Source organism: Cebidichthys violaceus, unplaced genomic scaffold (genome assembly GCF_023349555.1).
Source record: "Cebidichthys violaceus isolate CVI_PGR_0920_01 unplaced genomic scaffold, fCebVio1.0.p SCAF_104, whole genome shotgun sequence".
NCBI lineage: Eukaryota > Metazoa > Chordata > Actinopteri > Perciformes > Stichaeidae > Cebidichthys > Cebidichthys violaceus.
The window spans coordinates 341906-366461 of record NW_027176268.1 but is presented as its reverse complement, the minus strand read 5'-3'; the positions used below and the strand labels follow the sequence as shown (position 1 = coordinate 366461).

General features: G+C 39.0%; 1 protein-coding gene across 1 annotated transcript; it reads left to right on the top strand.

Annotated features, from left to right (window-relative positions):
• The first annotated feature begins 421 nt into the window (after nt 1-421).
• On the top strand, nt 422-24381 carry LOC137888210 (microtubule-associated protein futsch-like). Its single transcript, XM_068731558.1, has 51 exons — nt 422-481; nt 2617-2669; nt 2806-2832; nt 2975-3043; nt 4815-4859; nt 5082-5135; nt 5416-5454; nt 5594-5635; nt 5731-5790; nt 6973-7044; nt 7170-7220; nt 7745-7849; nt 8197-8265; nt 8341-8391; nt 9348-9416; nt 9519-9587; nt 9722-9787; nt 9911-9973; nt 10081-10152; nt 10810-10878; nt 11442-11516; nt 11862-11921; nt 12132-12188; nt 12305-12373; nt 12584-12676; nt 12877-12942; nt 13152-13220; nt 13545-13601; nt 13699-13770; nt 14590-14649; nt 14743-14817; nt 14904-14969; nt 15048-15116; nt 15208-15279; nt 15367-15432; nt 16910-16981; nt 17180-17245; nt 17451-17519; nt 17604-17666; nt 17760-17831; nt 17931-17993; nt 18253-18324; nt 18415-18468; nt 18677-18748; nt 18993-19055; nt 19332-19394; nt 20017-20091; nt 20276-20318; nt 20525-20576; nt 21043-21457; nt 21925-24381. The coding sequence occupies exons 2-51, from the start codon at nt 2622-2624 to the stop codon at nt 23530-23532; spliced, it is 5088 nt and encodes a 1695-aa protein (XP_068587659.1). The 5' UTR covers nt 422-481; nt 2617-2621; the 3' UTR covers nt 23533-24381.
• The last annotated feature ends 175 nt before the right edge of the window (nt 24382-24556 follow it).

Genomic DNA, 24556 nt, shown 5'->3' with positions numbered 1-24556 from the left:
GTAAAGGAACACACCTGTTGATATAATGACTCATGGCTGCCAACGCACATGAGAGCAAAACCCAAGCCAACATGTCTGAGTACTTTCTAAACGCACTAAACAGTATATACTATGTGGAGATGTCATATTTTCAGAACGGTTAAATTAACAAAATTGATGACTCATAATAAAATATTGTCTAACTCATTGTGATGGTTTCACAACGTGTTGGTGTTTGGGCTCCTGCCAAGATGACTAGTGCAGTTCTATTTTAAGACCATCTCCCATCACGTTTGGGGTTTTTCTTAACAAGTTGCTGACACCTGTGAAACTGATGAGTCAGAGTCACGCCGCCCGTGGAGACGCGTTTCTTCCACTCCCACAGACACAGGTAGACCTCAAACTGGCCACCTCCCATTCCCAGGTGAGTCGACAGCCATCACAAAGCCAGAAGGGAGACAAAGGTTCCAGATCTTGATTATTCTCCGACTGCAAAAACCAGGTGAGATGTTGGAGCTCTCTTGTTTGCCAGGAACATGATCTTATTATGCAACCGGTGATTTCACAGTGAGGATTTGTGGCACATAAACTCTCAGGGCGTGTTCCCGTGTGTTTAAGATGCTTTGTTCGACCTGTATGTGATGTTGCCTTTGGGTGTTGTCGGAAATGTGGATTACTTCATGCGGCGGTAAACGCTCTTGAGAAACATGGGAGCATGTGATGTGCAGGTAGAGCGTACATGAATGGTTGAGATGTAAAGGTGGAGCAGATGAAAGGCTGCATCAAACAGTGGTGTTGATGTTATTGTTTTGCATTTTATGTAGGCAAATATACGTCATATTACATGGTTTTATTTCACATTTATGCATTTTATTTATGCATTTTGTGTGTATTTTTTGCACATTTTGTATTCAAATTAAACATTGCAAATGTGTTTCTCTGATGCAATGCTTGTGTAATTTGAAATATTTCCATATGAAACAGAATGTTGACACAAGGGCTGGTTATTCAAATTGCATCGATACACACACATGTTTTTGGTTCCTGAAACTAGAATTGCATCTCTTATGTAATCTGTACAACACCTGCCTGAGCTTTGCCAATTTTCAGTAAGATTTTTCCAGAAATGGTAAATGCTTGAGCAATAGCAATGTGGAGCTTTCATGTGTGAGAAGATATTTCCCATACAATTGTCATTAAATCTAACACTTAACACTTTTGCTACGCACTATATGAGCCTACATGGGTACCGGGTGTAACTGAAGTGATGTAACCTCGGAGCTTTTAGAGGAGCTCTTGAACGCCTCGTGCGTGCAGATGTTGTTATGCGGGTGTGGTGAAGTCTTAAAAACTCTTGGAAATTTCGTGACAGGGAAGAATACTTTAGTGCTCTCTGCTTTGATGATATCTGGTAAAAGGTGAATGTGAAGGGTCTCAGAGCTGTCTTCAAATATCCGGTAGGTGAAACCGTTTACTCTGACATCGAACTGATATAGGTTTTTACAGTTTTAGACGTTTATTTGTAATTCGCGTCCCCTTACATGACGAGCGTCAGATTGTCTACTGCTAACTTACAGACTAAAAGTTGTCAGCAATTAACCTCTAAGTCGATTTAGAGTTCAGCATTAAAAACGTTAAAGTTTTAGGAAATGTGTTTGAAGTAACGTCAGCACTTCTCCAATTGATTCATTTCCTAGATCCCCTGAACATCCTTCTGTTTCTGTATCTAAACACGCTCGACACGTTTACACTCCACTTCTTTATAGTACTGTTATCTGTTTGTTTGTGCACTTTATTTTATAATTGTAATTTTTAATATGTTTCTATTTCTTGCACTGTGTTGATACATGTTATGCACCACCCGCCACGTCAAATTCCTTGTACGTGCAACATACCTTGGCAATAAACGGTTCTGATTCTGATACAGTAAGCGACCACTGTAACTGTAACCACGTGTTTCCTCCCGTATATTTACATTCATTATTATAAATGTTCAACTAAAGCCACAGTTATTTTTGTAGGGCTGCAACTAACTGATCATTGTTTTCTCGCTTAAATTAAATTCTAAATAATTTGATTTTAAATATGTCGTGACCTAAAACTAAAACATCCCATAGCCCAAGATATTTAAATGTGTTGAGTAGTCTAACCAGTAAGTAAATACTACATGAGCTACAGGTAGTAGCTCTTGTGTGTTTTAAAGAGGTTTGACTGACTGGAGTTTTGTGAGACAATACTTGTTAGTTTTGCTTATTCGGGCTGTTTATTTAATAATAAAAGCCAAAGTGATACTAGCCTTAACTGACTTCCATTTGTACACATTTAACCACTGAAATTGGAATCAAAAAGCAGTGTATACTAAAAAACCCAAATGCACTGTAAAAGATGCTTGATCTTGTTGATGCACAGTAATGTCCCAAAATGCAATGCACAAAGGAAATGGAGGCGCTGCACTCAGCTGCATAACATTACCACTCATTGTGGATGGTGGTGACGGAGCTCGTGGGAGATTGAAGAAGTGATTGTCTCTTACTTCCATCTGGCCCAGTTGGCGTTTCAAAGAGCCGTTCAAAGTAGAAATCACAAACCTGTGATTACTCCTGTTTACACTTTATTTGTCTGCGTTGCTCTCAACAGGCAGGATGGAGGCGTGCATGGTCAAGCCAGAAGTCAAAAAGAAGCCAAAGCCGGTGAGAACATTCACTCAAAAACAATGAAAACTCTCCAGTACTGATTTATAAAATCCTACTGTATGTATGTATGTATGTATGTATGTATGTATGTATGTATGTATGTACACACTAATGGTTTCTTCTGTATTCACAGCCTAAACCTGCCCCAAAGCCTACAGAGGTACTGTAATAAACCTGAAGCTTTTGATTATGTGTAAATATATTAATTTGATCATGTGTTTGCTGTAGCGTACTGTGACATCAGTAGGATTTTAAATTATGACTTCAGGATGGCTTCACACCTCGGTAACCTTTCTTTACAGATTAAAAGAAATGATCCGGAGAAATGGAGGAGGCCAACTCCTCTGGTGCCTGAACGACCTACTGACGCTGTACGTCCAGCATGTATACACCACCAGTGTTTATTTGTAATAATAATAGTTCATCTTTGATAGTGTAGGGCAGGGGTCACTAATAGGCGGACCGCGGTCCGGATCCGGACCCAGGACCTAAAACCGATAGATAATTGAGAATTATTACATTTTGACGGAGCGCTTTTATTTTAACCGGCGCAGCTTTTCCAGCCTTTACGGCACTTGTTCACGGCGTAAATCACATCACGTGATGCAGCTCAGCCAATCAAATATGGGTATTCTGACATGTTTCCTGACTCGAGTGAGGTGTAGACACACGGGGGAGACGAGGAATGAGAACGAGGAGTATTATTACGTGAGTCAGAGAAGTTATTTCACATGACGTTCTCCAAAGAGAGATAAGTGACCAGAGAGACCAGAGTCTTTAACCAACAATGAACAGACTCTTTCATAGGTTCATTCTTCACACGGACAGTTTAAAACCAGGATGTCTCACATGTTCAGAGACCGTGACGATTAATAAAGCGGTAATGTGAGGCGCCACTACGAGACAAAGCACAACTCTTTTAAGCAAACGTACTCACTCACATCTGAAATGAAGACACAGAAAATAAACCTAAGAGTCCAATATGATCAGAATCCTAACAGGTTAATTCATTGACCAACTATGATGTTAACAGAGATAATAGAGCTGAAACAAGTGGTTTAATAACCACATATGAAGTCCATGCTCACACATTTCTCTTGTTAGAAGATGAGAAAAATATAATATCGTGGCTTTTTCGATTGACATCACTTCACACCTGAATGAACTGATTTTAAAGCTGCAGGGCAATTCAGTGAAATTAATTTTAAAATGAATTACTTCATTTTAACCTGAGGTGAAATGATTTTGTAACTATGCACCATTTCCTCTAAAATCCCATCTGAAATTAGACAAATTGTCTCATGAATGTGATTTGAAATTGTCTCATGCATGAGATTTTGAAGGGCTTTAATTTTGAAAGGCTACATCAGAATGTCCTGGTTCTCTCTGAGTGACACCTTGAGGTGCTCTGCTATTAAGATGCACATTTTTCAAAAGTTTTCTGTTCTGTCAGTTATTCTTTAATCCAACCCCTTATTTTACTTGAAATGAGAAGAACATTTATTTATGTATTTCTATGTAATATTTATAATCCATCCACTTAAATTTGAAAACTGAGAATAATAATTGTTACTACTACTAGGCTTCTTGAATATATATATATATATATATATATATATATATATGGCACTAAATTTAGCAAGTTAGATATTATTGTAATGTTCGGGACCTTTGTCCGAGGAGATTTTCTCAATTTGGACCTTTTGGAATGTTATTTGAATAACCCTGGTGTAGGGTCTATTATACAGTTGGGTTAGGTGTCCCAGAGTTTACCGCCTACTGAGCATGTGTGGTGGGCTGACGTTTCGTCAACATCTGGCAACATTTTAGTACATTACTTTTGGCTTCAGAGGAACAAGTTTGGTTTTTTTCCCCTTTATGAGGAGAAAAAGTGCTGATGAATCCATATAAATTTGGTAACACATAATTCTGATTCAAGCTGGCTTCTTTTTATGAGCACAACAATATCAGACCTGATGTAAACCTTAAAAACTAATTTAAAGGAAATGATAATATGCATTATCATTGTTTTTCACCTATTATAATATAACATTTACAAGAGTCACTAAAGAAAGAAGAAATGAGAAGTTTTGATTTACATTGTGACTTAATGAAATAAAGATTAGTTTTTTTTCTGTGCAGGAACTGATTCAGACACAATATCGGAGGACAAGAGCCGCAAATGAGGTATTTGATGTATATGTTTTTGTTTTTTAATTGCTATTATTTATGTTTAAGGAGCAGATAGAAATACAAGATGGTGAGGAGATATGTGTCAAAAGTCTTAGACATTGAGTTTAACCAATATTCTGCTTACTGTTGCTTTCATACACTTTGTACGTTGTTGTCCAGATGGTTCGATACCATTTGAAAATAATGTGTTTTGTCACCTTTATCCATCTGTATCAGGCTAATGGGAACATGACACAAACTCCTGTGCTTCCACCCAGACCCACAGAAAAGGTACACTACACACAAATACTCCAATATATATAATGATACTCATCAATACAGTCAGAGTTCAAGTCAACTTCCACACAGGAAATCATTCTCATGTTTAAAGCCAAGCACAGACTATTGTGTGAACATGTTTGTTAACAAATATTGAAATTATAGTTCATCTGCAACCTTTTTTGCAGTCTGTGTGAGAGCAGCTTACAGTTATGAATAGACACAAGGTGTCATGTTTCTGTTACTGATATATTTAGTTGTTGTTCCCGTCTGGGCTTTTTTATGTGTGCAGGAATTTAAAGCCACAACCAGATACAGCCAACACAGGAGGGTACAGGCAAAGACGCGCGCGCACACGCACACACACACACACACACACACACACACACACACACTGAGTTGACTTATCACGTTCCTCCTTGGTTGTTTTTTATACATTTCTGAAGGAGTGTCCTTCCTCTTCTCATCAGACCCAGTCCGAAGTTCCCAATGATGACACAGACTTTAAACAGGTATTACAGGTAGAGTTATTAAATGGCAGCTCCGACCTCATTTATAAACGGTGTATACAGTTTCTTCCTCTTTATTGTCATGTGCTTTGTTTTAGAGTGATGTCAAGACTGGAATGTTTCGTCGGAGCCAGAAAGACAAAACTCCGTCGTTCACTGTAAGAAATGCTGCTCTTATCTGCACTGTATATTACTGACAGAAAGGAATTCAAGTATTGTATATGTTTATTGTTATGCTGATGATATTGAACAGGTTTATTGCTGTAGTGCATCCTCTTTTGAGCAAAGCAATGTACTGCTGTGGATGGGGGCAACAGCTAAATGTATCTAGCTACCTAAAGGCAAGGCCCACTTAAAAAAAATGTGTTTGCTATATTTTAAATATTTTCACAGCTTTAACTTGCAGACAGCCCTTTCTGATCGGGAACTAAGGCCACTATCTATGTTCTCTTCAAAGCCAAAAGACTCTTTTGACCAAACAGCAGTTTCACCTCTGAGAACACAGCTGTTGCTGTTGCACCGCTGACTCGATGGGTTAGTTTTTTTGTGTAATTGTGTACCTTTTTTATGTTTTCAAGGGTTAGTTCGGATTCACCAAAGTTACACAATAACAATACAAGTTCCCCATCAGAAAGGGCCGTCTTTCTATCCCTTTAAATAGCAGTAAATATAGTCAATTATACCATGAACACTCAAATACCGAACAAGAGGCTCTGTTCAAAACATTACCCAGTTTAACTCAGTTTCTCTTTGTTTCACCAGTAAAAGTGAAATTACACTTCATCATCCAAACAAGAATGACAGTTATTTACAAAAAATACATTGCTACATCTATTTTTATATGAATATCATCTTTTAGATGTTTTACAAAATTGTAAATATGTACTAATGCTTAATCATATTTGCTGGAGGATCAATAACTGTGTCAAACCCTGAAATCCTATTATCCTTTTTTTTACCACTTCAATGCAATAAGATACATATAAAAATGTAAATATTGAGATATAAATAGAATACAAATATGAAATGTATATGCATATAAAATATATAAAAGATAATACACTGCCTCAGTTGAACAGGTTCCTGTCCAGCAGGTGTGTTTGGGTGTGTACACGTGTGAAACAGAACTGTGTATTTAGTGTATTTGTCTATCAGTATGTATACGCTGCTGACTCAGACGATGTTCAGTAAAAGAGTCTCGTGATGAACAAATAGGAGAAAAAGGACACATTAAGCATAAATCTGTATGATGGGATAAACATGATATAATACACAAAAATATACATTGTTTTAAAGCTGTGCGCAAAAAATATAAAGCAGAATGTGATTTCTTTCCTCAGACTTACGTGAGCCATAACATAGAGGACAAAACTGACGATGTCCCGGCCAAACAGACTTCTGGCATTAAACCGGTGTGTGTGTGTGTGTGTGTGTGTGTGTGTGTGTGTGTGTGTGTGTGTGTGTGTGTGTGTGTGAGAGAGTTCATTCATTCCACTGTTCCATCTGCTGGTTTGTCACATGTGAATGTAATTGACAGGGCGGTCTGAAAGGCGTAATGAAAGGGTTGCAAATCAAGTCGTCACCGAAGGTATGAAGCACCGTCTGGTGTGGTGTTTTCTGCTGGTGGTGTCTGCAGTGTTTCAGTGTACAGCGGGGATTTTTCACATTAAAGCACCGTTGCTTGTCTGGTGGTGGAGACCACATTTATTTTATTTATTTTAAGGAGACCTGGATTGCTTTGATTTTTATGTATTTATATTTTTAAATGACAATATTCTTTATTGCAATTATTTCTGGGAAGAAAGTGGTTATGGTGACAGGCTTATCTGCGTGTCATTCCCCGTCTCTCTCTGCCCTCACTTCCTCTCATCTCTGCTGTTGACTCACTAATAAAGACATAAATTGCCATCCTATGTCTCATCTTAACATGTTGTATTAATAAAGCAGCTGTGAATATAGATGGTGAGAGTGGGTGGAGAAGGGTTTTTAATCTCGCAGACAGTTTGTCCTATTCCTTATCTTATCTCAATCTTTTTTAATTTGAAGGACGGAGTTTGAATTCTAGTGTCAGGAGGATCATTTTGTGCTAAAGATTGTTGACTCTTCTTTAAGGCCAGCAGAGAGTTGAGTCCGGATCCCAGCACGGAGGAAGCCGGCTCAGAAAAAGATCAATCCTCAGAAAAAAACAAGCAGGAAAAGAATGCAGAACCCAAACAGGTGAGAGATTAATAACAGCATTTGACTGTCTCCGCTCATGTTAACAAGCCAGTTCTGCTTCTTCCAGAAAAACAGATCAATATTCAGTCACCGTTGTGATATTTATGTGAGAGAACAATAACGTGGAAACTTATTCATTTGAAAATCAAATTACTTTGAAAGCCACAATGTACACTTCCAGTTAATGAATCACTCAGAGTGTGGTGTTAACACTGGAGTCACATAGTAATATTTGTATTGTTCTTAAAGGTCTGCAGGCAGACGCTATTCAACATTTCCAATTTCTCTTAAAGGAAACCTTAAAGGCAGCTTGTCATTAGACTTTTTCTCTCACCCTTTTCGTTCAGGATATCGGAGGTCTGATTGCTGGAATGTTCCGGAAAACACCCAAAGAGAAATCGTCTCCTTCTGTGACGGTAACATCAACTCCTCCGCTCGTTTTCTGATCATACGTTCGCCTCTTGCTCATTGTTTTGTTATTTCATCGCCAGTTCGGCATGGTAGACAGTGATTCTGAAGATGCAGCAGGATCAGAAGATGAGGTAGGTCTTGTTTTAGTGGATTTGCAGACTGTATTCAGAATAATTGACACGTTTAATGGCGTAGTAAAGGACGGAGACACGGGGAAACAGAGGGTTGAATATAGATGGTTTTAATAGTAAAGAAAATGTTCAACACCAAAAACTCACGGAACAGAGGAGTCAAAAAATGGGTAACGAAATTGTCTAATAAAACAAAACTTCAAAAACAGGGAACACGGTAGGGAAGCGCAGAGATGAATCAGGGAACATACCAGGGTTGATCAGCAGAACAAGCAACACCACAGACGACACTCAGGGTTTAAATACACTGGGAGGGTGCAGGTGATGAGACACAGCAGGGTTCAGGCAAGGGCGGGGCAGACAATCACAGAGGCAGGAAATAGACATGGACAGGAAGTGAAGTGAACACAGGACACAAGAGGCAAGGAAAGTCAAAATAAAACGGAAGAAGCAACTAAACAAAACCATGACAATAATGGACAATCCACATAGAAATGCTGTGCTGCGTTAGTGAAGCGTAATCTCAACAGACAGCTGTTCAAATCACTCAACGGTAACTTTAAGGATTGATCAAGGCCCTCTAGTGTCACTATATTTCTGTTTTCATATTAGTAGATTTCCCCCGCCTTCTACAGTAGACCAGGAAATAAAGTCAATGAAAAAACTCCCTCTACTCACTTTTGATATCTTCCTTTATATGGATTTGAAACGTTTCCTGTGTGGACAGAAATGCAGTGTGTCTGAACATCCTGTTGTAAATATCAGATTAAATCTCTGTATTCACACATCAAAGTCAGGTGTAGAAAATGTTTGATTTAATAATAAAATCAGACTTTAGTGGAATTGGGAACAAATTCATTATTTTCTTAGATGTTTTTGTGCAGCGTCCTGATGAGGGGTGGGTGTATGTTCAGTTCTGTGTATTTGTATGATCCAAGTTGTTACATTTTCTACAGGAAAAGGGAAGCTTCTTCTCTGGCATCCTTAAAAAATCCAATAAAACAACAGATGAGACAGCTGCACAGGTGAGTGACAAAAAATGGCTTCCTGCTCCTTAAAATACAACTGGAAAACAGTTTTTTGTCTTTTTTTAATTCATTTTCTATTATATCTCATTGGTGTTTCAGGACGGTCTCGGTGTTCATGGTGAGCTGTCTGTCAGCAACGACAGTCTGTCTGAAAACGGCAACAAGAAGGTGAGCAGATAACGTTATCTGTAATTTCAGTGTACACACGGACTAGAAGATCGTCCTGCAAAAACGACCCCTCATTGACCTGAACATGACACAATCAGATAAGCATTTCATAACTGTTGTTGTGTCTATATCAGGAAAAAGGAGGAATGTTCAGCGGCATGTTTAAGAAGAAATCAACAGAAGCTGCTCAAACTGACAAGGTGATGTAGCCGGAAACACTATGTAACATGCAGCTTAATTCAAACAAAGCCAAAAAACGTCTTATCATTGGTTTAATCCAGTGGCCTGATAATTATATTGAAGCTGTTCATTTTGCCTTTTAGGACCAGCTGTCTCTACATGATGATCTGTCAGACAGTAATGATAATCTGTCTGAAAACTCAAAGGTGAGCTCAGAAGTGTTCATCTGTGAAGTGACTGGGTTTTAACCGTAGCATTATCATTACATGACACTGATACTGGCGGTGTTAATGAATTGGTCCGATGTCAACAGGAGAAAGGAGGATTTTTCAGCGGGATCCTCCGAAAGTCTCCCAAGATCCCTGCGGAGGGAACACCTGAGCAGGTAACGGAAATGTGTCAGACGCTTTAATAATCACTGAAAATGTTTCACTTCCTTGTGTTTTATAATTCAGAGTTCAATGTACAGCAAAGGATTTGAGAGTAATGAGAGTAAAGATGATATCTGCCAAATATCTGTCTTTTTTTTAAACAGACTGAACTCCCCTCTGCTCTTAATGTGAGCCGTCTTTAACAATGAGTCATTGCTAAATGCCTGAATTTTTTTCTCTTATGTTTTAGTATTTCAAAAATGTTGCACTACTAAGGCCGATGAGGGTGTGTTAGTCAAAGTTTACACTTAAGTAGTGTCACTTAAAATGACACTACTGGTCAAGAAGGTATGACTTTAACCCAGTATTTACCTGAACTGCATCTTTTTATGCTTTAATTTAAATATTTACTTACATTTTTTTCTTTACTTGAAACATTCAGTAACAGTTATTACCTATTTGGAATTTATAAGCACTAAATAAAGATGTAATTAATGGGTTATAACACATGAAAGTAAATATATGAACATTTTAAGTGTTTATGTACAGTATCTGTCAGCAATCACAACTTCTATGAAGAAATATTTCATCTCATAACTGTTTTTACTATATTTAATTTCACTATGTGTAACCACTGAGAGGTTTGAACTGCTTGTGTGTCTTTGTTTCAGGACAAACAGTCGCTGCAGACGGAGCCAATCGACAGTAATGAGCCTCTGTCTGAGAACAACGCCACTAAAGTAAGAGACTGGAGGGGGAGTGGGGGCTGAATCCTATATTTGATAGGATTTGATACCCTCCCCTACACTGAGATAAACAGTGCAACACCCCAACTCGACCCATACATCAAGCCTAATGTGTAACAGAACAGAATTTCCAATTTGGGAGTGGAATTAGAAATTGCAACATAACAGATGGTGCTTTCTTTTTTTACCGTTGACATAGTGACTCCAGTTCCTCTCTATTTCTGAACCAAGTGAAAAAAAACCGATGCACTCTTTAGAAATAATGTTTATTCCCTCTTAACTATAAAGATCTTCAAGATTCTACTAGTTAATAAAGAAACATGGCATTTGTTCTCTGAATGTGAAAATAGTTAAAATATAGATCTTGCTTAAGAAAAAACGAGTGACTCTTCTTTTCCTTTCTCAAAACCAGACTGCCAACAAAAAAATACATAACCTCTCCTTTTCTGACCCCTCAAAAAACAGGTTTATACAAACGATATTAGCCGAGTCATTCTCACGAGGAAGCCAGTAAGAAAAGGCTTTTGACGATGAGTTTCTTCTTTTTCTTCACGTAGCAGGAGAAAGGAGGCGTTTTCGGTGGAAGGTTTAAGAAATCTCCCAAACTGTCTGAGGCCCCCCGACTGGAGAAGGTAAAACATTTACACAATAAGCAGCTTTGAATCTTATGAATTTTAGTTCATGATTTGGGATCATCATTGAACACTTTCATCATTTGTAGTCCACAATGACAACAACAAAAACAGCCTTAAATCATCATGTGTCATTGACAGCAACATTTAATATACTTGAATAAAAAAAAAAAAGATTGATGGCAAGGGGAGAAATAAAAATGTCCGACTAGCTGCTTGCGTTATCAGATTACTGCAACGCATGTAAACACGGTCCTCTGATTTCCCGCATTCACCTGTTTGTTTGAGTAACGTGTTTCCTTGTTCGTGTTCGCACAGGTTGAGTAACGTTCTCGTTTTGTTCAGGGTGCAGACTCGTTGCACGGTGAGCTCTCCGCCAGCACTGACAGCCTGTCGGAGAACAAGGTGAGTCTTCGTCATTGAACTGACAGATCCTCCCTCTGCGACGCGCTGAAACCACATGAGTCACCATGTAGTCACCACCAGCGTGAAAGCAAGTGTGAGCTACCGTACATGCAGCTCCACAGCACACGGTAGATGGAAGACGATAAGGAGGCTCGTAACGCTGAAACTAAAGAAAATAAAGTCCTCCGTTTGCTTTCTGCTCCTCTGTAGGAGAAAGGTGGTTTGTTCAGTGGACTCCTCAGAAAGACTCCTAAAACAACTGGAGAGGTACAGCTTCTCAAACACAAGTGTAGCTTACATGTAGACACTAAACGCTGTCTTACTATGGGGGAATAAAAGCAGCTCAGAACTTCTGTTTCTGACAGTTTTCATTCTTATTTCAGGAGAATCTATCAGCCCAGAAAGACCTTTCAGCCAGCAATGACAGTCTGTCTGACGTCTCCAACACAAAGGTCAGCTTAGTCGTCAAAACTCTCTGCTGTCTTTTATTCGACGAATGGAGATAAGATATGCATACACACATATTTTTTTTATTTATTCCACGTCTTTCAGATTTTAGTTGTATGCAATGCCTTTTCGTGTGTTTTTCTAATGGATCCATGTATTGTATGTCTGGAGGAGGGACAGTGAATAGACAGTAGATAATGTCTCTTGTGTTTCAGGAGAAAGGAGGAGCGTTCAGTGGACTGTTCAAGAAGTCATCCGGAGTTGCGGACAGTCCGCCAGCAGAGGAAGTAAGAAGTCTCACTCAAATGGTGCATCTGCTCGTTCTTTCCCCTCATGTTTCAGTTCATAAAAGTTAATATTATTGTGATGTCATTAGAGGTGATCTATATTTCAGCCAAAGTGGCCCATGTGCATTTTAAAAACACTCCACTGATCTACCAATGCTCTGCTTTTACTACACACATTCTACTATTTTACATATTTATAACGTCCATTTCTCTTTTTCCAGGACAAAGACGACCAGAAAGAGCTGTCAGCAAGTAATGACAATCTGTTTGAAAACAGCAACACAAAGGTACTTTGATGAGAAGTGTTGGTTTTTAACCAAAAAAGGAATTTCAGCAATAAAAGATTAATAAATGTTCATTTAAATGCAGTTCCTCAGGTATATGTGTGTATGTATATATATATATTTATTTATTTAGTTTATTTAAATTTGAACATGCCAGTACTGTTTTGTTTTTAAATCACTTACACAGATTGTGTTTTAATTCATGTTTTCAGGAGAAAAGTATTTTCAGTGGCATGTTTAAAAAGACTCATAAACCAGCAGAGGGGACTACAACAGATGAGGTAATGACCATATATATATTTGACTGCACTGTTTTTTGTCATAATAGGGCGCCTTCATTACCCACAATGCAACGGGGCCACCATCAGTTCAGTCAGGGTTTTGGGTAAAATATGATGCTAGCAGCGGCTCATGAAGCCTCGAGCTGCTAGAGATGAATCTCACTCACTTCTTTCTAACTCCACACCTCCAGATTGTTTCATTTTTAAACTTGTAGTCATCAGCACCAACTGACACTGAGCCAAGTGACGTCTCTTGAGGCATTGTTTTTATCATATGCAGTAGAACTCCCCAAGATTGTTCTGATTGTTGTCATCTTTTGTCAGGAAACGCAGTCCCAAGACGATGAACTCTCAGGCAGCAGTGAAGCTCTCAACACCAAGGTGAGTTTATTTATTCATTCATTTATTTAATATACTTTTAAAAGATTCCTTAATAACTTTACTTTAAGAGAGCGCACTCACTGTCTGTATGTTTTAGGAAAAAGGAGGAATATTTAGTGGAATATTCAAGAAAACTCCCAAACCTGCAGAAGCTGCTCAACCTGAAGAGGTAAAAGTGACAAGTTTCAGCTTTTTCAATGAAATCCAACTGTTAAAAGGTTAGGGTTAGTTATCGTTTTCATCAACATTTAGATTGTTTTGCTGTTGTTTAAATTCTCATTACATCCTGATGGTTATCAATTAATCAAATGCTCTGACAAAAAAATTGAATAAAATCCGGTGTCTGTGGCTGTTGCAGGACTTTTATCAGCCTATCCAATAATGAAATGGGACCTAATGTAATGATTAGACGGCCATGTTGGACACTTCCTCACTAGAGTTAGGCTCTTTTGGAGCTAGTGCTACTTGCTACTTTCAATTGAGTTTACAACACGGGAGGGTTTTAGGTTGGATCATTTTTTTTAATCTAGTGTACTCTTTCTAGTTTCTCAAGCAGCTTTAACTTCATATCTCTATTTTTTTCAACAATTAAAGGATGCTAGGCAGTCTTTTTTGACAAATTATAAAGCTCCGTTAACCTGTTTTGTTACCAGGATTTCTGTTGACTTGATGAAAATTAGGTAACTTATACTAAGTGATTAGTTGCGGCTGTATTCAGTATTTCTTTTAAAAGATTTTTCTACATGTAGCAAAATCTGGCTCAGAAGCCAGATGTCCTTTCAATATTTTCTATAGCTCTTTTCTATTAATAACGAGAAACAAAGTCTAGTAGAAATTGTGATGAATTAGAATTAACAGTTAAAGTTTTTACCAGAAATATTTTATAAAATGGTAAATAACCATTAACCTCTTCATCAGTGTGAAGAGTAAAATACTTTATGCAATTTCTTACTTGGTATTCCCAAATAACATAAAACCCTTTTTGTAGGACGATTCTCCTGACAGCGATCTTTCAACCAGCACCGAGAATTTATCTGAGAACAAACCGGTCAGTGAGATAACATCAAAGATGATTATTGGCTTTTCAACAAAACGGCAGTAACTTTTGTAAATACTTCTTTCTCTGTGTGTATTTCATCAGGAGAAAGGTGGAGGGTTGTTCAGTGGACTCCTCAAAAAGACTCCCAAATCATCTAAAGAAAGGGCGGAGTCACCGGTGAGTGTTACCTGAGCATGCGGTGAGTTTCTAAACCCGCAACACGTTTTGACGGGTTTCATCAAACATACATTTCTACGTTTCAGGAACGAGAAGCTCAGAAAGAGCTGTCGACCAGCAACGACGATCTGGCTGAGAACAACACCACTAAGGTGAGATATGACGCGTCAAACTTCTATGTACAAATGTCCTCAGAGGAACCGTTCACTGACGACCACGTTTATTTTCAGGAGAAAAATATTTTTAGCAACATGTTTAAGAAGCCGCAGAAACCAGCAGAGGACACGGCAGCAGACAAGGTACTGTGGTTTGATGAATTCGGTCCTTAAGTTTCCCCGTATGGAGGATGGAGTAGATGTTTAAATTTACAGTTTTCTGCTTTGAATTCAGGAGCTGGAGGTGGACGCAGAAAAAGGTTTATCTGGTAGCTGTGAGAATCTGTCTGACACCACCGTCCCAAAGGTACTTCAAGAAAGAATTCAGTGCTGTTAGCTGTGTTTCTGTTTGTGTCTGAATATTTTCGTTCATATAACCAAAAAACTGTTCCAGGAGAAGAAAGGTGGCCTGGCGGGTATCTTCAAAAGATCAGCCAGCATCGACAACCTGTTTGACGAGGTCAGTGTCAAACACTCACATCCTCTCTGCAGTTTAAGGACACTTATCGCTTCATGACAATGATGCTACTTTGTTCAGAATGAGGTTTCAAAGTCACCAGTTATCTACAGTATCTACGGCTTGTTTCTGGAAACTACCACTTGATCTTTTCATGGTGTGCTGTAGTAAACCTAGTACTGCCCAAAACGCATTGGTTCAAGGTAACTACCGTATTTTCCGCACTATAAGGCGCACCGGATTATAAGGCGCACCTTCAATGAATGGCCAATTTTAGAACTGTTTTTATATATAGGGCGCACCGGATTATAAGGCGCATAGAATAGAAGCTACTACAGTCAAACGTTTGACTGGGGTTGCGTTATGCATCCACTAGATGGAGCTGTGCTAAAGGGAATGTCAACAAAACAGTCAGATAAATCATTCAGTCAAACTTTATTGATTTTTGATTTCATTCACAATACGGTAACTTAAACGCAGAGGGGAACTTTTCCCTGATTCAGTAAACACGTAAAAGAAACAGTCTGATACCACTAAATCAAACGTTAGTGCATTCACAATATAGTAACTCTCGAGCGGTGTTTACCGCTATTACTTCGGCGACGCCCCTGACTACGGTAGCCGTAATGCTGCAAGCGGTGCGGCTTTGTAGTTTACCAGTCGTACTGAAACATTTTGACAGAGCGCCGTGTACAACCAGTATGGATCAACCAATTAACCAATTGATCCATATATAAGGCGCTCCGGATTACAAGCCGCACTGTCGTTTTTTGAGAAAATTAAAGGCTTTTAAGTGTGCCTTATAGTGCCGAAAATACGGTAAGTACATTTACTCAAGTACAATTTGAGTTATTTGTACTGTACTTGAGTATTCCCGTTTTTTGCTACTATTCTGCTTTTACTCCACTACAGTTCAGAGGGAAATATTGTACATTTTTACTCCACTGCATTTATCTGACAGCTGATGTTACTTTTCAGGTCAAGATTTTACGGGTAAAACAGATCAGTTTAAAAATAATAAGCATTAAACTACTTAAATGAATTAAACTACATAACAGTATATATTAAGTAGTTGAAAGTAGCTCTTTCTTGACAACATTAATGCTCAGAGGGAGGTCCTTCGGCGTAAGGAGTACTTTTAAATCTGATGCTTTTCAGTACATTTTGAAGTAAGGCAGAGTATTTTTAAGATTTAGAATGCAGGACTTTTACTTGTAACAAAGTATTTTGATCCTGTGGTACTACTGAGTAAAAGATCTCGATGCTACTGCTGAAAGGTAGAAAACAAATTGACTGTATGCTTTGAGACATGGTTGATATCATGTAAGTGAATATGTTCAGACTTTTCTAAAGCCTCCTTTTGCACTCCTCACAAGCCAATCGAGAGCAGAACAACAACAAAATGAAACCGTATTAGTGATTGAAAGACTCATTTTATTTTTGGTCTAGAACTTACCTACAACTCTTTTTCACTCATCAGGAGAAAGGCGGTCTTTTCAGTGGACTCATTAAGAAAACACCCAAAGCATGTGGAGACGAGGCCGCTGCAGAGGTGAGTGTGATTAGAGCTCTGAGACGTTAAAATCTCTCAAGCTTGTGCTGACCACAGACCTTATTTCAGGCATCTAACCAAAAACTCATTCCAAAAAACTCTGGAAGTGCAAAGAATGGGACTCATTTCCTGGTTTTAGGACTCATTCCTGCAGCACTATATTTTACACATTTATAACGTCCATCTCTCTTTTTCCAGGACAAAGACGACCAGAAAGAGCTGTCAGCAAGTACTGACAATCTGTTTGAAAACAGCAACACCAAGGTACTTTGATGAGAAATGTTGGGGGGGTTTTTTAACTAAAAAAAGAATTCCAGCGCTATGAAAGATTAATAAATGTTCATTTAAATGCAGTTAAATATGCATTTCCTTAGGTGTATATATTTTATTCAAGTTTAAATTTGAACATGCAAGTACTGTTTTGTTTTTCAGTCACTTACACAGATTGTGTTTTAATTCATGTTTTCAGGAGAAAAGTATTTTCAGCGGCATGTTTAAAAAGACTCCTAAAGCAGCAGAGGGGACTACAACAGATGAGGTAATGACCCTTCCACATTGAGTATATCACACCATTTGACTGCACTTTGTATTCATGTTTTGTTTTCCCATTGTGTGCGTTCAGGAGTCAAATGATGATAAGAAGTTATCGGCCAGTCGTGAAAATCTAGTAGAACACACATCAAAGGTACAAATGTTTGACGATCACAATCTCAGCCGTTTTCTTTCTTCTGCCGTTGATTGTTTCAATATTAACGTGTGAATGTTTCATGTGTTTCAGGAGAAGACCGGAGGACTTGCAGGGATCTTCAAAAAGTCTCCTAAACCAGCTCATCGCTTGATCGCTACCAAGGTAACCAAATAAACCAAAAAAACTGTGGTAAAATAACCTTCAACAAGTTAAAACAAACCAGATTTCCTACAGAATGTTCATTTTCTTCTTGTTTTCCAGGATCCTCTCAATGACAGAAAGGAGTTGTCTGGCAGCTGTGACAGCCTCACAGAATCTGCAGAGGTGAGAGCTACTCCAATGATCGCACTGAACACAAAGCTCAGGCTGAAAGACAAAAACATCAAATCTAGAGAAAGGAAGGCTCTCTACCCCAACGATCAAAGGCTTTTTAAAATATATTCAAGCCAAGCCGAGCTTTCCTCTTTCATTAGGACACATTTCTATCCTTTCTCTGCCAGCAAACGTTTACAGTAAATAGATTTTAAAGTAATTATCGTTGTTTCAGTGAGAACGTATTTATTGTTTTTATTCTATTCGACAGGATATTCCTTCAGCGCTTGGTGAAATGTCAGCGAGTAACGACAATCTCTCTGAAGCTACAAGCGTCCCAAAAGTGAGCCTTGATGTAGAGTGTATTATTCTGATTATACGTGCATATTTCGCCTTTTTGTGACTTAAAGGAATGCCTTACTTATTTTAACAGGAGAAGAAAATAGGGTTTGGTAATATGTTCAAGAAGACCCCCAAAACACAGCAGGTACGTGAAATGTATTTTTACACACATTCGTTTGAGTAGTAGTAGTAGTAGTAGTAGTAGTAGTATTTGAGATTGTCAATGAAACAAGTGTTGAAACTTTAAATGCTAATAAAAGGTAAATATAAAGAGCAAATTAGATGATCCTCATAAACTCCTGGATATTGCGTCTGTCCAGCTGTTAAGCAATAATCTCTGTCTTCATTTGCAGGACGATGAGGACACGAAGGAGCCAAAAGGAGGCGGGCTGGGACGCAGGAGAACCATCAAGAAGAAAAAACGAGTGAGTTGTTGTCGTTCACTTTAAAGAGACGTGACAGGAAGTCGCAGGACGAAGAGCCGAAGTGCATTTCAACAGCCATACCTGAAGAGGTTTATCTTAATACAGTTGTATCACCTTAATGGGGACAGGAGCTGAACTTTGAGATTGTTTTGTCTCTTGTTTCTCCAGTTTGAGCTCTTTGATGTTAAATCTCTTTTCTCATTAACAAACTCTTCTTCTTTTCTTGTTTTGTTTTTTTCCTTAGGTTGTGTCATTCCGAATCAAGAAAACTCTTCCCAAAATACCCAAACTTAGTCTAACTTCACAGGTATGTTCTCATCTCTTCTAGTTATGAATCACTTTGTGGTTATGTAAATAAAGAACAGGAGCAGGCTGATGGAAAGGCTTGAGAAAAGTTATTAGCTTGGAGATCAGTCCAAGAGGTTATTCATTGTTTTGGTTAATTTTTTAACACAAATGCACATTTTCTTTCTCTTCAAGTATGTCTCGTCCTCTTTTTAATTCATATTTCCTTTAGGTGTTTGCTGGTTTTATTATTAATTTTACTTCTAAATGACATTATTTGTTTCTTCTTACTCCACAGAGTTCAGAAATGATGCCTATTATTGAGGAGACTTTTGAGCTGCAGGACCTGAACCCAGCACAGGTGAGCATATTATTATTATTATTATTATTATTATTATTATTATTATTATTATATTATAAAAACATTTAAGAGGGGTTTACAAATTTCTAATCCAAGATTAAAAGCCACCATAAATCTTAATTAACATCTATTTAATAATGTTTCATTAGGGGTTGTCATTTATGAACATAAACAACAGTTCTTTAAGTAATGTATATTTAATATAGCATCTTTCGTTAAACAAGATCACAAAGTTCTTAACAACAATAAAACGATTAAGAATAAGATCATAACACAGTAAAAACAATCAATGAAATATAAACGGGCCCGAAAACACACACAATTACAAACACTAGTACTATTCAAATGTTTTACAAATATAGCATCATATCATGTTTGTCATGCAATTAGACACTTTTGAGAATCTGCAAATAAATTCATTAATTAATCAGTGAATATGGGGAAAAAATGAACCCTGCTGTAAATCCACCACACAGAACCACACAGATTAGCTGGTGAGCATCAGTATCAGTGTGATGCTAGCGGACATACAGAGGGAATGACAGTGAGACTGAATACACATAGAAACCCCTTTAAACTGAATTCTGTGTCACAACGTTGTATTATTGTGTTTGTTTTCCAGGAGAGCCAAGTGGAGGTCCAGCCTGTTGAGATGGCAGCTTATCCTACTGAGGGAAACCCTCTGGGAACTGAGCATGTGCGTTTCAGGACACTTCGACACATTTGGTTTAGTTCAGATGGTCCATATATTAAAAATTATGACTATGGGTCAGACAGAGCTCACAAAGAAATAACTGATTATAGACATTATTAGACTGAAAATCGACTGCATGTTATGAATATAAATATACTTTTTCATTGACAACGGTCTCTGTTTTTAGGACATTGATGATGATTTGATGGAGTGGTGGAACACAGTCAAAGGTCAGTATGAAGATATGTTCATGTTGTTTGTTTGTTCTACCATTCCACCAACAGAATTAGCACTTATCTTCTCTCACTCACGCACACAAACAAAAAGGATGTTTCTTTTAATATCAAATAAATCAGCACTAAAACCTACAAACCAAACACAGTTTCCTGTATTTGCTCCATGTACTAGTTGTATTGTTTCTGCTTCCGTTTTCCAGGTTGGGCAGAGTGGAACGAGACATCAGATTTCCAGGAGGGTGATGAGCACATGTAAGCGTAGTTCCTTTTCTTAATAACTTCTTTATTCCGATTTTTTTTTTTTGGTAGGGTTATTGTTTGATTTCTATTTCCTCAATTAGGATCTCTTTCAGATCCATAGGTGTGACACAGAATTGGTCTTTCACTCTTATCCCATCCTACTCCCTCAAAAACATCCTGTCCATTCTGTTCCCGTGTTTATCCATATTAGAACTAAATATTAACATATAAAAGCTGTCCTATTGTCATTATGATTCTCGTTGACTCCCATCTATCTGAGAATCAATTCTGTGACCCAGAGGATTCCCCCCAAAAAATGTCAGACTCTAATCTGTAGCAAGCAATCCACCCTTTTCACTTGGGACCCATGCTGGTACAAAATTGCTATTTCTTAGACCTACAAGCGTCTAACTTTAGACTGATCAAATGCACCATCTCGTGATTTTCAAGCCTTCACAGCTCTCTTGTGTCTCTCCAGGGCGATGGAGCAGGCAGCTGATCGTGTCTACATGGCAGCCCGTCTGTTTGTGCGTCTTTTCAACCGGCGTGGGGCGGCCTTACAGCATCGCATCCTTGAGCTTTTGGCTCTGGCCGACGCTGCGGACCAATTCCACAAAAAGACGTTGCAAGCTGCTGTGGGTGGAGGGGTGGCCAGTGTCGCAGGCAGCGTGGCGACAATCACAGGGCTCATTCTGGCGCCTTTCACTTTTGGCGCCTCTATCATTGTCACGGCGGTGGGGATCGGTGTGGCGACGGCGGGCAGCATCACTTCAGCGACGGCCAATATCACCGATACGGTTCACTCCAACATGGACCGCAAGAAGCTGGAGAAGATGATCCAGGACTACCAGGAGGACATCAAAGACATCAGGGAGTGTTTGGAGTTTGTGCAGGTGAGGAAATGTTTTATTTCAGTTTCTTATAATACAACATGCAGATATTGTATTGGTGAAAAAGTCAGCCAATGTAGTCAAAATTAATTTCTGTATGGCTATGTAGGAACTTATATTATTTTTCACCTGGAAATTGTCAATCAAATTAAAGGGATCCATGTAATATCCCTAAAATGTTTGTTTTTGTACAGAAAGTGACATTGCTGTGAGCCCCAAACATCCAGTACAACATAATCTAACAAATAGAATAAAATCTGAATATTAGAATATACCTTATCCACAGTTTTGTTTTTGAAATGAATCTTAAAATAATGGCGAGAAATTCTGGCAAAAGAGTGCCAGGAAGCAATAAAATCACGGGACAACCTTCAACCTTAATAGTGTCCCTATAAAGGCATTTGTTGGAAAAGATATCTCCTTCTGAGACCGTTCTTACCCTCCTTTTTTTGTCTCTGTGCCTCTTGTAGGCAGGTATGGACACCCTGGAGGAGTGGGACTTTGAGAAATACTCAGAGAGCGCCGCCAAAAAGGCCATGAACCACAACCTCAAGCATGTGATGAAGGAGGGCGGCCGTGCCGGAAAAGCCCTGATGGTCAACACAGATAAGCTCATCAGCACTGTGCAGATTTTAGGCGCTGCAGGCGGCGCCGCCAAAGCTGCCCAGGCCATCAGCGTCACCACGGGGGTCATGTCAGCGCTCTTCCTGGCTCTGGATATTTTCTTCCTCGCCAAAGACTCCCACAATCTCCGCAAGGGCGCCAAAACTAAGTTCGCCACCAAGATCAGGGACGTATGTAAAGAACTTCAAGACGGCCTCCTGGAGCTGAACAAGGTGAAGACGCAGCTGCAGAAGACCATGGACGGCATCGAGGTGGAGGAGTACGAGGAGATTGAGGAGGTGGAGGAGGAAGTTGATGACGAATATGAGTCGGATCCGAAGAAGCTGGCTGAACTGGATCAAGAGCTGGACCTCCTGGAGGAGAAACTGGACAAGAAGGTTGAGGAGGAGCTGAAGAAGACTAAAGAGATGGAGAAGGAAATGTTGATGAGTAAGAGTATGAAGGAAAAAGGAGAGCCAGAGGAAAAGGACAAAGAGGAGACGGAGGATACGAAGACAGAGGGAAAGAAGGAAAGTAAGAAGGCCAAAAGTGAATCGGAAAGCAAGATTCCTGGTGAAGAAAAAGAGCGGAACAATGAGACTGCCAAAGAGGAAGTCTTAAGAGAGCAACATCAGAAAGGAAAGAAGGACAAAGAAGCTGAGAACCAAATTACAGCTGGAAAAGAAAAGCATGAGAGCAAGCGATACCAGCCAAAAGAAGACAATGGTACAAATACAAAACACCAGGAAATTCTAAACAGATCAGGCGATTCAAAACGAGAGGACCGAAGTGGAAAACCATTTTCTGAGTCTGTAAAGACGGAGAGAGAAAGTAGAAGGAGTAGGAGCAGCAGAGAGGACGAGAGCGAAATGAAGCCAGTGGCAGAAAGCGTGAGTACGACGAGGCACAGCAGCAGGAGCGACAAAGCTCGACTCCCCAGGAGTGAGCGAGGGAGCGAACATGAAACGAAAGAAAGCAATAAGGAAAGAGACAGAAAGCTAAGCGGCAGGACGCAGAGCTCGAGGAGGACAGAGGAGGAGGCAGGAGTGAAGGATTGGAGAGCTGAGATGGCAAAAGGTAGAGAGGAGAAGAAAGAAGGAAGAGACGCAGAGAAAGGGACGAAAAGGGAAGATCACGGAAAAAGCCATCGAAGTCAAGAGACGGCGACGAAGAGGGAGGAGCACTCGGAGAGGGAGTGGGGGAGCAGACGGGAGGGATCTGACTCCCAGAGGAGTCACCACAGGAGTGGAACGGCTCCGCGTGATGAACACAGAGAGAGGGCAGAGGAGAAACGAGGGAGCAGAATTGAGAGCGCGAGGAGGAAGTTTGAGAGAGCAGAAGGTGAGGAGGAGAGGGGAAAGAGGAAAGAGGAGGTAGAGAGGAGAGGAAGTAACAGAGACAGAGAGCATGAACACGGCCACCGAAGATCTCAACGAACCTCCAAGGCGCTGCTGGAAGACGGTCTCAATATTTAGTTTTAAAGACGTTATTATACACATCATCACATTAAATGTTGGCTTTGGATTATTTAAAGTCCAACAGAAACTGACAATGAATGAAAAAGATCAGTGAATCTGATTGACATGCTGGTTCGTCCATCAAGATTCAGGTTTTTATGATTCACTCAGAACTAAATGTAAAGTAGAAGATGAAGCAGGAGAACTTTGTGTGTAAAAAACGTAGCTAAGTTTAGACCGTGGCCTTCACAGCTAATGAGAAACGTAGATAATCATATTCAAATGCAATCACTGGATTGCTTTCAACTTCTTCAGTATGACAGAAAAAGGTAAGGGACTGCTCGGCTAATTCATGCTGAATCCGAACATGCACACACTCACTGTACATTTGAGCATACAAATTATAATATATGCAAATGTTATTGCCTGTGTTGAGGTAGAAGAATTCCAAACCAGTCCCTTTTTTTAAATCGTGAGTGAAAACGGTTCCAGGTTCACTGCTCTTTGCTGAAAAGCTTATTTATCAAAGGTTTTGGGTTTAGGTTGAAGGGAATAAATGAGATTATGTGACGAAGATCTCTATTTAAATAAAGTTTTTTTGTTTTGTTGAAAACTGCTACAAAATGTGTAGGGGGCAATGAGCTGCATCTATCGACTTCTGCATCGGTGTCTTTTTGGATACGACCACTACAATTTAGATATTTTACATATATGTACGTACATTAGGAGTTTCACAATCTGTCTTTGTCTTTTTTGCTGCTGAAAGCTGAAGCTCGAATTGTTTTCTTCTCTTTTCACAACACATCTGTGAAGCAGATTTCCTGCCGAGTCTGACCTGGATGCAAATGATGTCAATTACAGTGCAGAGGCTGCTACTATTCTGTTTTTTATATATATATATATATATATATATATATATATATATATATATATATATATATAGTTTCACTATAAGTGTGAACAGGAGAAAACTGGATTTTATTTTGAAGTTATTCAATATTTCAGGTAATACAAAAACATCCAGGAACATTTCCTGTTTTTT